This window comes from Myripristis murdjan, chromosome 10 (genome assembly GCF_902150065.1).
Source record: "Myripristis murdjan chromosome 10, fMyrMur1.1, whole genome shotgun sequence".
Classification (NCBI taxonomy): domain Eukaryota; kingdom Metazoa; phylum Chordata; class Actinopteri; order Holocentriformes; family Holocentridae; genus Myripristis; species Myripristis murdjan.
Genome location: NC_043989.1, coordinates 2263582 through 2275166, shown reverse-complemented (window position 1 = coordinate 2275166; position 11585 = coordinate 2263582). Strand labels below are relative to the sequence as shown.

The following is an 11585-nucleotide window of genomic DNA, read 5'->3' as shown; positions in this document are numbered from 1 at the left end:
TTCAGATGTTTTTGAAATTTCCCCACTGTGGGACTAATAAAGGAATATCTTATCTTATCTTATCTTATCTTTTCCTTAGTCTGACCAGCAGCCAAAAAATTATTAATTTTATCAATCACATATATATATTCATTTTTAGAGAGAGAGAAAGAGAGAGATATGACGGGAGAAAAGGGAAAGGAGGACAGTCTGAGCGTCTCAGTGAAGCAGGAATCAGACAGTATTTGGTGTTTTTACTTGATTAATGACTAAAACCATTGAAATCAATTTAAAATCGATTATAAATGAATTATGGTTGATAAATTGTCAAAATCAGCAGCAGGAAGTTATGAAAGCCTGCAGGAGAAAGTAAACCTTCTCTTTAACGTTTCAGCTCTCCTGTTTGTTGTTTGTCACGGTCGATTCATTTCAGGTCAGTCGACTAATTGACTAACGAGTTAATTGATTTGAACGGTTTCACCCTGAGGCTCACCGGCTCCCCCGTCTGGTGCCGAGACGCAACAACACGCCTCCGACCTCCGAGAGCGAAGCCGAGGACTTTAATTTATTTTTTGCTGTGTTTTGTCTAACTGTCCATTCAAGAGCGTCTTCCTCCGCCTTGTGGACGTGAGCGTGTGCAGAGACGCTGCAGCCGTTCGTTTGTCGCAGGAGCCAATCGGCTTCAAAAACGTCTCGAGGACCGACGGGACGAGGAAGTGACGGATCAAAACGAGGCTGGGAGGCTGACGAGGACTGAAAGTCACAAACAAACTCGAGGAAATCCTTAACTCTTGATTTTAATGTGGGATTAAGGCTTATTTGCCTTAAGTGCCTGAAAGTGCTGGAAATGATAATTGCATGAGTTTCATAGTCAGTGGCCACATTTTGAGACTTAACCCTTTGTTCCATGTGCTCACTAAACATAATTTTGCTTGTTTGATTTAGTGTGATATATATTTTTTTTATTTGTTTATTTAACACAGCCGTAAGGTGCTGGAAAGGCTTAAAAAGTGCTTGAATAATAATAATAATAATAATAAGAAGAAGAAGAAGAAGAAGAAGAAGGAAACACTCCAGAGACAGTTTTCCTAAAGTTACAGTTTCCAGTGAGCAGAGATGCAGCTTTTGTGCGGAAACGAAAAGAAAAAGTGAGTTCGAATGTGTTTCTGCTGTGCTGCCTCTGGAACTCACACACACACTCACACACACACACACACACACACACACACACACACACACAGGGACATTCAGCAGCGTCTTCCTGCTCGTTAATTATTCGTCAGGCCTTAACGACCCGGCCGGACAGAGAGGTCACCGATTGGCCGGCTGCTCGCTCCTCACGTCATGCCGATGATTCAACGTCTGCTGCGCTTTACAGCACGGTGACCCGGCACGCCATCCACACACAATACTGTCCTTTATGCACACACACACACACACACACACACACACACACACACACACACAGTACAGTACACCGTCATCTCTCGCTCATTCATTCTTTGTTTTACTCTCTCTTCCTCCCCTTACTATCTCTCTCTCTTTCTGTCATACTGTGCACACACACACACACACATGCACACACACACACACACTCTCTCTCCCTCAAACACACACACACACACACACACAGAGCACCTCTCATTCATTGTTTTCTTTTCTCTATTCCTGCCTGTCTCCAGCTCCATTTTTCCTCGGTGTACTGTACCTCTGTCTCAGTGCTCACACACACACACACACACACACGCACACACACACACACACGCACACACACACACACACACACACACACGCCCTGGTGCAGAGTACATTAACAAAGACAGCATTAAGCGCGGTGCCACCTCTGCTGGTCATGTGTGTGTCGTCGGTGCCAGTCTGCACCGTCCTGCAGGGTGAAACTGCTGCCGAGGAGCCAAGATGGCCGCCGCGTCCTTCACCTTCCGCCCCCCAGCCCCCAGCCTCCAGCCGCCCCGCCCCCCGTCGGCCTGAGGCATCACAGTCACACGGCTTTTTGTCAGCCAGCGAAAGTGGAAAAATGTGATGATGCTGATGTTTGAGGCGATGACGGCAGGTCGGACTGCCGTAACCATAGAAACCAAACGGGTGGAGCCGGCGTGGGTGTTTCCAGGTGGTTCCTGTTGTCAAGGCAACAGTCGATTTTGATATAAGTAACAATATAATTATAAAAATCATTTGGGAGGAGTTGAGTCTTTCTGGAATATTGAACTGGAAATGGCCTGATGAAGGTGATGATGATGATGATGATGATGATGATGATGATGATGATGATGACGATGGTGATGATGATGATGATGATGATGTGTTGATGATGGTGATGATGCTGAAGATGATGATGTGATGATGTGATGAAGCTGTGAGGATGATGATGGTGATGATGACGATGACGATGGTGATGATGATGATGATGGTGATGATGATGATGATGATGATGTGATGAAGCTGTGATGATGGTGATGATGATGATGATTATGCTGAAGATGATGATGTGATGATGTGATGAAGCTGTGAGGATGATGATGATGGTGATGATGAAGGTGATGATGATGATGATGATGATGGTGATGATGATGATGATGATGATGAAGGTGATGATGATGATGATGAAGGTGATGATGATGATGAAGGTGATGATGCTGATGATGATGATGAAGGTGATGATGATGGTGATGATGCTGATGATGATGATGAAGGTGATGATGATGATGATGATGATGAAGGTGATGATGATGATGAAGGTGATGATGCTGATGATGATGATGAAGGTGATGATGCTGATGATGATGATGAAGGTGATGATGATGATGATGGTGATGATGCTGATGATGATGATGGTGATGATGCTGATGATGATGATGATGATGATGTTAATGATGATGAAGGTGATGATGGTGATGATGTTAATGATGATGAAGGTGATGCTGATGATGATGATGATGGTGATGATGATGAAGGTGATGGTGATGATGATGATGATGATGATGATGTTAATGATGATGATGGTGATGATGCTGATGATGATGAAGGTGATGATGATGATGCTGACGTGCTGTCCCGTGTCGGCCCCTCCAGGCTCTGAGCTGTGTTCCTACGAGCTGGCGGGACATAAATACCCCGGCCTGCCGGAGAGGTTCACCAAATGCCCCAAACTGCCTGTCCCGCCCAGGTAGGAGCCGCTCTCATCGCTCCCTCTCATGTAAACTCTGTGTGTGTGTGTGTGTGTGTGTGTGTGTGTGTGTGTGTGTGTGTGTGTACAGTGATAATCCTGTTTTTGTGTTCTCGTTTTTATCATTTTTAGATAAAAACAACTTCTTGAACGTCATGCAGAGGTGCAGCAGCATCAGATCAGAGATTTCACTCTTTCTTGTTAATTTATTTTCCTCTCAGGGAAAATATCTCAGTTGAGACATCGCCTGTGACACACCTGACAGCCACACCTGACAGCCACACCTGACAGCCACATCACGTCAGCACATATTATAGAAAACAGCTTACAAATAAAGAATTAAAAAATTACTAAATCAATACAAAAGTCAACCACAAACATTCAGTTTTTACGAGGAACAAACTTGGTCGAAGCAGCTGAAGAGTGTTAGTTTAAAAAAGTGTGGATCTTGTCTGTTTTTGCGTCTGTGACCTTTGACCTTTGACCCGCTCCTCTCCGCCCCCCCAGCAAAGCGCTGCCGGTGTTTAATCGCTGCACGCCGGTCGACATCTCCTGCTACGCCAAGTTCGCCGAGGCCGTGGTGACCTTCGTGGGCGACAACAGCGTTCTGCACCGGCTGATCGCCGGCGTGGCCGCCAGCAAGGAGATCATCATCGGCCTGTGTCTGCTGGCGCTGGGTGAGCCCGCCGCCGCCGACCCCTGACCCCTGACCCCTGACCCCGACCCCCGCAGGGCCCAAGGCTGCGTTCAGGCGCCTTCAGCAGCGTTTAACACTCTGACACCTGAGCGAGCCGCCACACAAACACAGGAGAGGAGGCGATAAGCACTTTGACAGAAAACTGACTGAACCTAAAAAATGGGCAAGAAAAAAAGAAAAAAAAAACAAGGAAATGACCAGAAATTAAGCATCAAAAAAACATCCTGAAAATTACACAAAACAAAATAAATCAAAACAAAAAAATGACCAGAAAATTATAAGAAAAAGAAAATATTTCTTCCCGTAACATAATTTCTATTCATACTAATTATAAACACAGTTTTCTGACATTTTCCCCTAATTTTTTGAAAATTTTCTGATAATTCTGTCTCTCTCTCGCTTTCTCCCTCTTTTTCAAGTTTCAGGTCATTTTCTTTCTTTCTTGTTCTTTGCCTTTTTTTCCAGGTCATGTTCTTGTACATTTTTACTAATTTCATACGGATTTCGGATCATTTTCTCAGTCAGCTGCCGCTCAGGTTGTAAAGGGTTAAACGCTGCGTTCACAGAAATCAGAAATCTGACACTCCTCCAGGTTTTAAAGCAGGTTTTGAGCTCAGATTCTCCGTCGTGTTGCTCCCAGCAGAGACGAGCAAAGTGAGGAAGACTCTTCCTCACTTTCAGCTGCATGCTGACATGTTGGAGCCGCTCCAGCTGACTAATCAATTAATGATCATTTTGATCATTTATTAATCAGTTTTTAGTCATTTATTTTTAAGTAAAACTAGCAAACGTTTGCTGGTTGTAACTTCACAAAAGCAAATAATTACTTGCTTTTCTCTGTTTTATAATGTTGTGAAATGAGTTTTGTTTAATTTTGCTGTTTGGTTTTGCTTTTTTGTTTTTGTTGTGTTTGTTTGTCAGACTCAAGGATCCATGTTGGATTTTGGGAAGTTGTGCTAAGCAATAGTCAGTATTTTTAACATTTCATAGGGGAAATGATTAATCGATCAGTAGAAAAAATAATCCTCAGTTTCATCCACAATGAAAATATTTCACAGGCGCCACCACTGAGGCCGCAGCAGTGCATTCTGGTCTATGAAGGCAGCAGCAGTGCATTCTGGTCCATGTGCTGCTCCTGTGTGGTTGTTGAACGTCGGAGCAAAATGGCGGCTCTAGAAAGAAGCTCCTCGCTCTTTGAGATCGACCAAAACCAAAACCTGACGCTGTCACCGCTGAAACGTTTTCTGATGTCAAACTGGAGCTTCTGGAAACGTCTGGACGAGGCGTCAGCTCGTCTCTGATTGGCTCGTTCTTCTTCTTCTTCCACTGGAGGAAAACAAAAACACCGACCCTGTGACTGGAGGCAGAAACACAGAGCGCATCACATCCCCCGCATCATAAAACCAAATGCTTTCTTTATCAGCTGTGTTAGAAAAACCTTTATGGGAAATAGTTTCTCATAAAAAAAAAAGCCCTCCATTATAGTGGCACGGCCGCTGATGATATGAATTTGCCTATTAGGGAAAAATAAAATATTATTGAATAACTCGATCATGGTTTTTCCAGCTGGTGCAGGGAAATTGGATCTGCAGTGTTCCAGTCCCCGGCCCGTTTCCTCTCCGCCCCGCAGCGAAACGCTAATCCAGCTCGCCCCGCTCGGACGGCACAAGCCGGGACGCCTGCCGCCTACAGTGTGTGTGTGTGTGTGTGTGTGTGTGTGTGTGTGTGTGTGTGACGGGGCGACAGGGCAGTCGGCTGCCTGCTGGGGAAAATCATCAGAGTGAAGTTTTGATGTTTAGACAGACAGAAGAATGAAAAGAGCTGCAACCTAATGATGATTTTCACTGTCGATTAATCTCCTGATTTTTTCTTTAATCTGATCAGTTCATTGAGTAAAAAAAAAAAATGAAGCCCAAAGCCTCATGGGAAGTGATCAGAGCCCAAAGTGAAGAGTCCTCAGATGTCTTCATGAGTCTGACCAGCAGCCAAAAAAAACCCCAAAGTTTCAGTTTTATAACGAGAACATGAGGACAGTCCAACGTGTGACCAGCAAACATTTGGGATTTCTGCCTGATAAATGATAAAACGATTCTTCATTTAGCCAAAATATTCATTTTTCTGTTTATTGACTAACAGTTTCACCTCTAAAAATAAAGGCCAAAAATAAAGATCATTTTTGTCCCTGAGGAAAGTTTGCCTTGATTCTGATTCAGATTCAGATCAACTTTATTATCCCACCAGGGGAGCAGATTTTGGTCCAAAAACACCGTGAGAAAAGTTTGTGATTTTAAAAAAAAAAGAAAAGTAAAAAAGAAAAATAAACCAGGAAATGAAATGAAGTTAAGCGACCAAAAAAAAAAAAAAATGAGATCCTCAGTGAACAGTAAGACACGGTGAGAGCAGCACGTAAACATCAGGACGTGTGTGTGTGTGTGTGTGTGTGTGTGTGTGTGTGTGTGTGTGTGTGTGTGTGTGCTGCTGAAATTAAAGCAAACTCATCATATCTGCCGTTTCCTCCTGAGAGGCTCAGAGGCTCCGAGCTGACAGCAGCTGCCGGCTGGAGGACATGACCTCGGCCTGTCCCGTCCCGTCAGCGGGGCGGGGGGGCGGAGGGGGTGGGGGGGTGGGGGTTAAAGGTGACCGCCTGACCTATTTCACAAAGTGCTGAGTCACTGTCAGCGCCGCCTGCCGGGCCGCTAATGGACGGCGTGTCCACAGAAAGGAAGGTCGGGCGAACTTTGCACCGAGCGCAGAGGTCGTTCCTTTTTCTTTTAAAGGGGAAATTACATTTTTTGGACAGGATTTTATTTATTTATTTATTTATTTATTTTTATTTTTTTGGGGGATGTTTCGCCTCATCTGGCCCGGCAGGCGCTCTGACTGTCAGCAGAGGACACTCCAGCCTGCAGAACAGCAGGTAATGGCTGCCGTTCCCCCGCAAATCGCTGCCATTTTCCCGGCTGGCGGCGCGTGATTGGAGCGTGAGCGCACTCGGGACAGATGCTGCGTTCGTGCCGCGCGGGAATAATGGGAACAACGCCACGTCTATTTAATAAAGAACGCAGCCTGGAAGTGGCGGCATGTTGAGACTCATTCAGAGCAATCAAGACATCACAGGCTGAAGTGGTCGCTTCCTGCCGCCGCGTTCAGGAGTCAGAGCCAGAAAATAACTGATGTGATTAATATTGATCGTGTTATGTCTTATTTTGAAACGACGCTCTCATTCCCTGCACTTGACGACAGGTGTTTCCTTGTTGCTGGAAATTGTCGGCCGCGTTAATCAAACCGTTCTTGTTTTTAACTCCGCTACACCGAGCAATCAACACAAAACTTACAGGGTTTTGAGCAGGACTGTAAAGGCAGCATTCAACGCTGAGCTGAGTTGTGTTTTAGTGTGTGATGACCTGACTTAACGTGTGTGTGTGTGTGTGTGTGTGTGTGTGTCCTCCCGCAGTCCTGTCCATGCTGCTCATGGTGATCATCCGCTACATCTCGGCCGTCCTCGTCTGGATCCTCACGGCGCTCGTCGTCCTCGGCTCTCTGGGTGAGCTCACTTCCTGTCATCAGTCGTTTACTCATTAAAGACACGGTGACTCTATTCTCTGAAACAGATCAGCATTGCCAGTAAAGATGTTCAGACAGACTAACACTGCAAAAACTCAAAATCTTACCAAGATTATTTGTCTTATTTCTAGTCAAAATATCTCATTACACTTAAAATAAGACATGATCACCTCAGAAGTAACTTGTTTTTAGACAATTTTCTCTTGTTTCAAGTGAAAATTTGCTTGTTTCATTGGCAAAATTTGTTTCTTGTTTCTAGCTCATTTTCACTTATTTCAAGTGAATTTTCAGTTTTTCCACTGGCAAATTTTGCCAATGAAACAAGCAAATTTTCTTTTGTTTCAAGCAAATTTTCACTTGAAACAAGTGAAAATTGTCTAAAAACAAGTCACTTCTGAGGTGATCATGTCTTATTTTAAGTGTAATGAGATATTTGACTAGAAATAAGACATTTTTGACTTGAAATAAGACAAATAATCTTGGTAAGATTTTGCGTTTTTGCAGTGAACGTATTAATGATCAGTTGAGTTTGAGTTTGTTAACATGTTTAACTAAATAAATAAATAATAAATAAATGATTATCATCATTTTTATCATCATATTTAATGAGTTTTCCTAATGTAATGGGCACTACCGGGTAAACATGAAATTCACATGATGATGTTTTCAATGTCCTGTACACACTTTGTACACATCAGTTATAAATAACAAAAATCTGTACTTAGAAATAATATAAAGCCATTAAAACACCAAAAATTTATATTTCTTTCCAATTTTAGGTCAATCAGTGAGATTTATGGTGATTTGCATATTTTTCCATAGTCGCGTAATAGGAATACTGGATGTATTCTGGAAGTGTTTTATTTAAAGGGCTATTTAGGTTGTCAACAAAGAAACATAAAGTACCTGACACATGAACTTTGGTAACAATTTTAGTTATAATAATTTTGTGGAGGTTTAAACATAAAAGATGTTTGTAAATGTGAACATACCAGGAGGGTTAGACTGTGTGTGTTTGTGGCTGCTCCGTGACGCCGTGCGCTCTGTGTGCAGCGGGCACCAGCGTGCTCTGGTGGCTCTACATCGATCATCGGTTGTACGGCAACGACACGTCGACCAAAGTGACGAAGGAGGTGAAAGAGGAGGTGGAGGTGAGCCGGGACAGCGGCCAGGCCCTGCTGGTCTACGCCATCTCCGCCACCGTCTTCACCGTAAGTCTCCACCACAGCCAGAGACACTTCACTGACCCCCGAGCACAAGAGGAAATATCAAATATAACAAAAAAGTGCTTTTGAATTACAATGCTGATATTTTGTGCTGGTTTTCCATTTTTGTGCCTGACAATTCACCAAAAATCACAAGAATTCAGTGTTTTCACAGAGATAGATCTTTATTTCAGGGTGGAAAAGGCTCTTAAACAGCATTTAGCGTCTTAGGTTGCTCTCTGCAGCAGCTCTGAGCTTGGCTTTGCATTTAAAATAAACCAAATTTGAAATTTAAAATAAAATTTAAAAAGCATCTTAGGTCTGTCGGTCCGTCTAATTACCTTTTTGCAGGTAACAGACAAAGGATTTTTAAAAACATTTATTCTGTCCACTTGTACCCACCGCCACCTGCCATGTGCATTTCCCAGTTTTATTCAGAAAAAATCAAATGGTTTTATTGGTTTGAATGTTTGTTTACGCCTCCTGGTACACGATGACGTCACCACCAAGGATTTTCTATTTTCCAGTAAATCAAAGAAATTTTGTTCAGGGATGTTCCTAATGACTAATTTCCCAGACGACTAAATGGAAAAATTAAGATTTAGGCAAGTCGACTTGTCTGGAAGGAAGAAATCAGTCGACCTCTGGCACAATTTAATTCATGAGGTCAATTGCATTTGAATTTTATACAGCAAATAAGTTCCATAGCAATTTATAGCATTTCTTGTTATCAAATAAAAAGTTTGTCCACCTCATAACTTTTCACCTCAGGTTGATTGAATAAACTTTTAGCCCCCAACTTTTTGGAGATTTCCCTCTGTATTTGTTGTTTCCTTCATTAATTTTTTATTTGATACGGCAAAATGCACATAAAAAAGACTTGATGCAAACTTGAGTAGTGATTTAATGCTGGATTAAATAATCCATTTAGCAGCTTCTCGTAAATCCTCGCTCGGTGCAGCGGGGTGGTTTCTCCAGGACTCTGCAGCCGCACCGTTTTCAGGCCCAAATCGTTATTTTCCTAATAATAAAAAGCGAACAGGGCGGTGCACATTAAATATGTAGCCATCTGCTCGGTGGTAAATTTACCACTGGAGTCGGTTTGGCTCGTTGCTGAGTCATAAAAAATGTCTGGTTAGCGGCTCCAGCGTCCGTCTCTCCGTCCCATCTGTTCCCCACGCTTCGCTGTTAGCTAGTTCTTTATTTTTAATCACACTGACTGTCGTCGGATTATAACGAGTGCGAAAATCTTTCCTTGTTCATATGCAAACCAAATCCAAATGCTATTTATGGAGTGTCACTTATTTTGAAGGAATTAGGAGAACCCCATTCATTTCTCCCACAGACGATCAATTTTTTATTTAATCTCGAAAATGCAAACAAAGCAGAGATCAATGACCGTGTGACTCCTGTGGCCAATCAGAGCTTTTCTGGGTTTTAATAAAAAGCCAGCATGAGGAACCAGTGAGGGGTGTGTGTGTGTGTGTGTGTGTGTGTGTGTGTGTGTGTATGTGTGTGTGTTCAGACAGGAAGTTTGTTTTTTCTGAGCTCCTTCATAATAACTTCATTTCATCAGGTGATTCCCACTGAGATCAAGATCTCATTTTCAAGGGAGACCAGAGTCCACCCAATCAATAAACAAACAAACATATAATACAATATAATACAATAATGAGTTAATTAAAAGCAATTGAAAACCACGGCAGATTTTTGAGTGGCTTCTGAATGGACTCTTCATCCTGAGACTCTTTTCTCCCGAACGATCAAAGCGTCTGTCTGATTTTCTTCTTCTGCAGCGTTCAGACCTTCACCGTCCTCCTCTCTCTCTCCTCACAATTTCCTGCTGTCAGCCACATTTCCTCGGCTCTGAATCTGCCTTTTCTCTCTCTCTCTCTCTCTCTCTCCCTTTTTTTTTTAAGCTGCAAACTTTTCCCCTCCACAGAGCCCCTCGCCCCCTCGCCTCCTCTCCTTCCTGCTCCTCTCTGTGTCTCCATGTTCATTCAGCTCACGTCACTTCAATGCCGCTTTTTATTGGCATGAAAGCAAAGCACAAGGTTTCCAAAGCATCAAGATGAAAGATCAACATTTGTACATTAAATCTCCGTCTCTGCTTGTGCCTGTGTGTGTGTGTGCCTGTGTGTGTGTGTGTGTGTGTGTGTGTTCTTGTATCTCTATCTTTATGAGGACCAGATGTCCTCACGTGGTAGAGAGAGATGATTAAAATCCTCACTTTCTACAAGGGACTGATTTGGGATTAGCACTTGGATTAAAAAAAAATAAAAAAGTCCCTCATGAGGATGAAGGTGCAGGTGAATCCATGACACCTGGAAGTGTTTTTGGACTTCAGTTGAATTTTGTCTTTTGTCTTTCCCCTGGACTTTATTTTTGCACTTTGCTCTTTGATGCCGTGTTTTCCTCGTGTCGTTTCCTTTGCCCCGCTCTGTCACTCGTTACCGTTTCCACCTGTCTCGTTTGCCCCTCCCACTTGCCCACACCTGTTTCAAGTGAAAATTGTCTAAAAACAAGCTACTTCTGAGGTGATCTTGTCTTATTTTAAGTGTAATGAGATATTTTGACTTGAAATAAGACAAATATTCTTGGTAAGAGTTTGAGTTTTTGCAGTGTAACGTCTAATGTCCCTGACAACTAAACAGAAAAGTAAATTTAGACACGTTGACGTGCCTAAAAGTAAGAAGACACTCAGAAAACCTTGAGCACAGTTTAATGGATGAGGTTCAACATTGTCTGGAAAAATATTGCGTATATTATAGGAGCCCTTTGAAACCAGCACATTGTTCAGAAACCAAATAGTATTTTAAATGTGTTGCAGTTTGCGCCGTGCATCATGAACATTATGCACATTATCCTACCTGATCGTGAACATTATTATTATTTTTTTTTTTACTGTATTTATTGTGATTTACTTCAGTGTGCTCTAACTAACTTGTGAGGCTGA

At 42.7% G+C, this 11585-nt stretch overlaps 1 protein-coding gene across 3 annotated transcripts in view; it reads left to right on the top strand.

Annotated features, from left to right (window-relative positions):
* slc44a1b (solute carrier family 44 member 1b) overlaps positions 1–11585 on the top strand; it is a 68731-nt gene that overhangs the window by 35838 nt on the left and 21308 nt on the right. For all 3 annotated transcript variants that reach the window (XM_030061372.1, XM_030061370.1, XM_030061371.1), the window contains exons 5-8: positions 3070–3163; positions 3671–3840; positions 7315–7404; positions 8478–8635. In XM_030061372.1, the coding sequence (XP_029917232.1) occupies positions 3070–3163; positions 3671–3840; positions 7315–7404; positions 8478–8635 (512 nt within the window). The remainder of the gene's footprint in view (positions 1–3069; positions 3164–3670; positions 3841–7314; positions 7405–8477; positions 8636–11585) is intronic.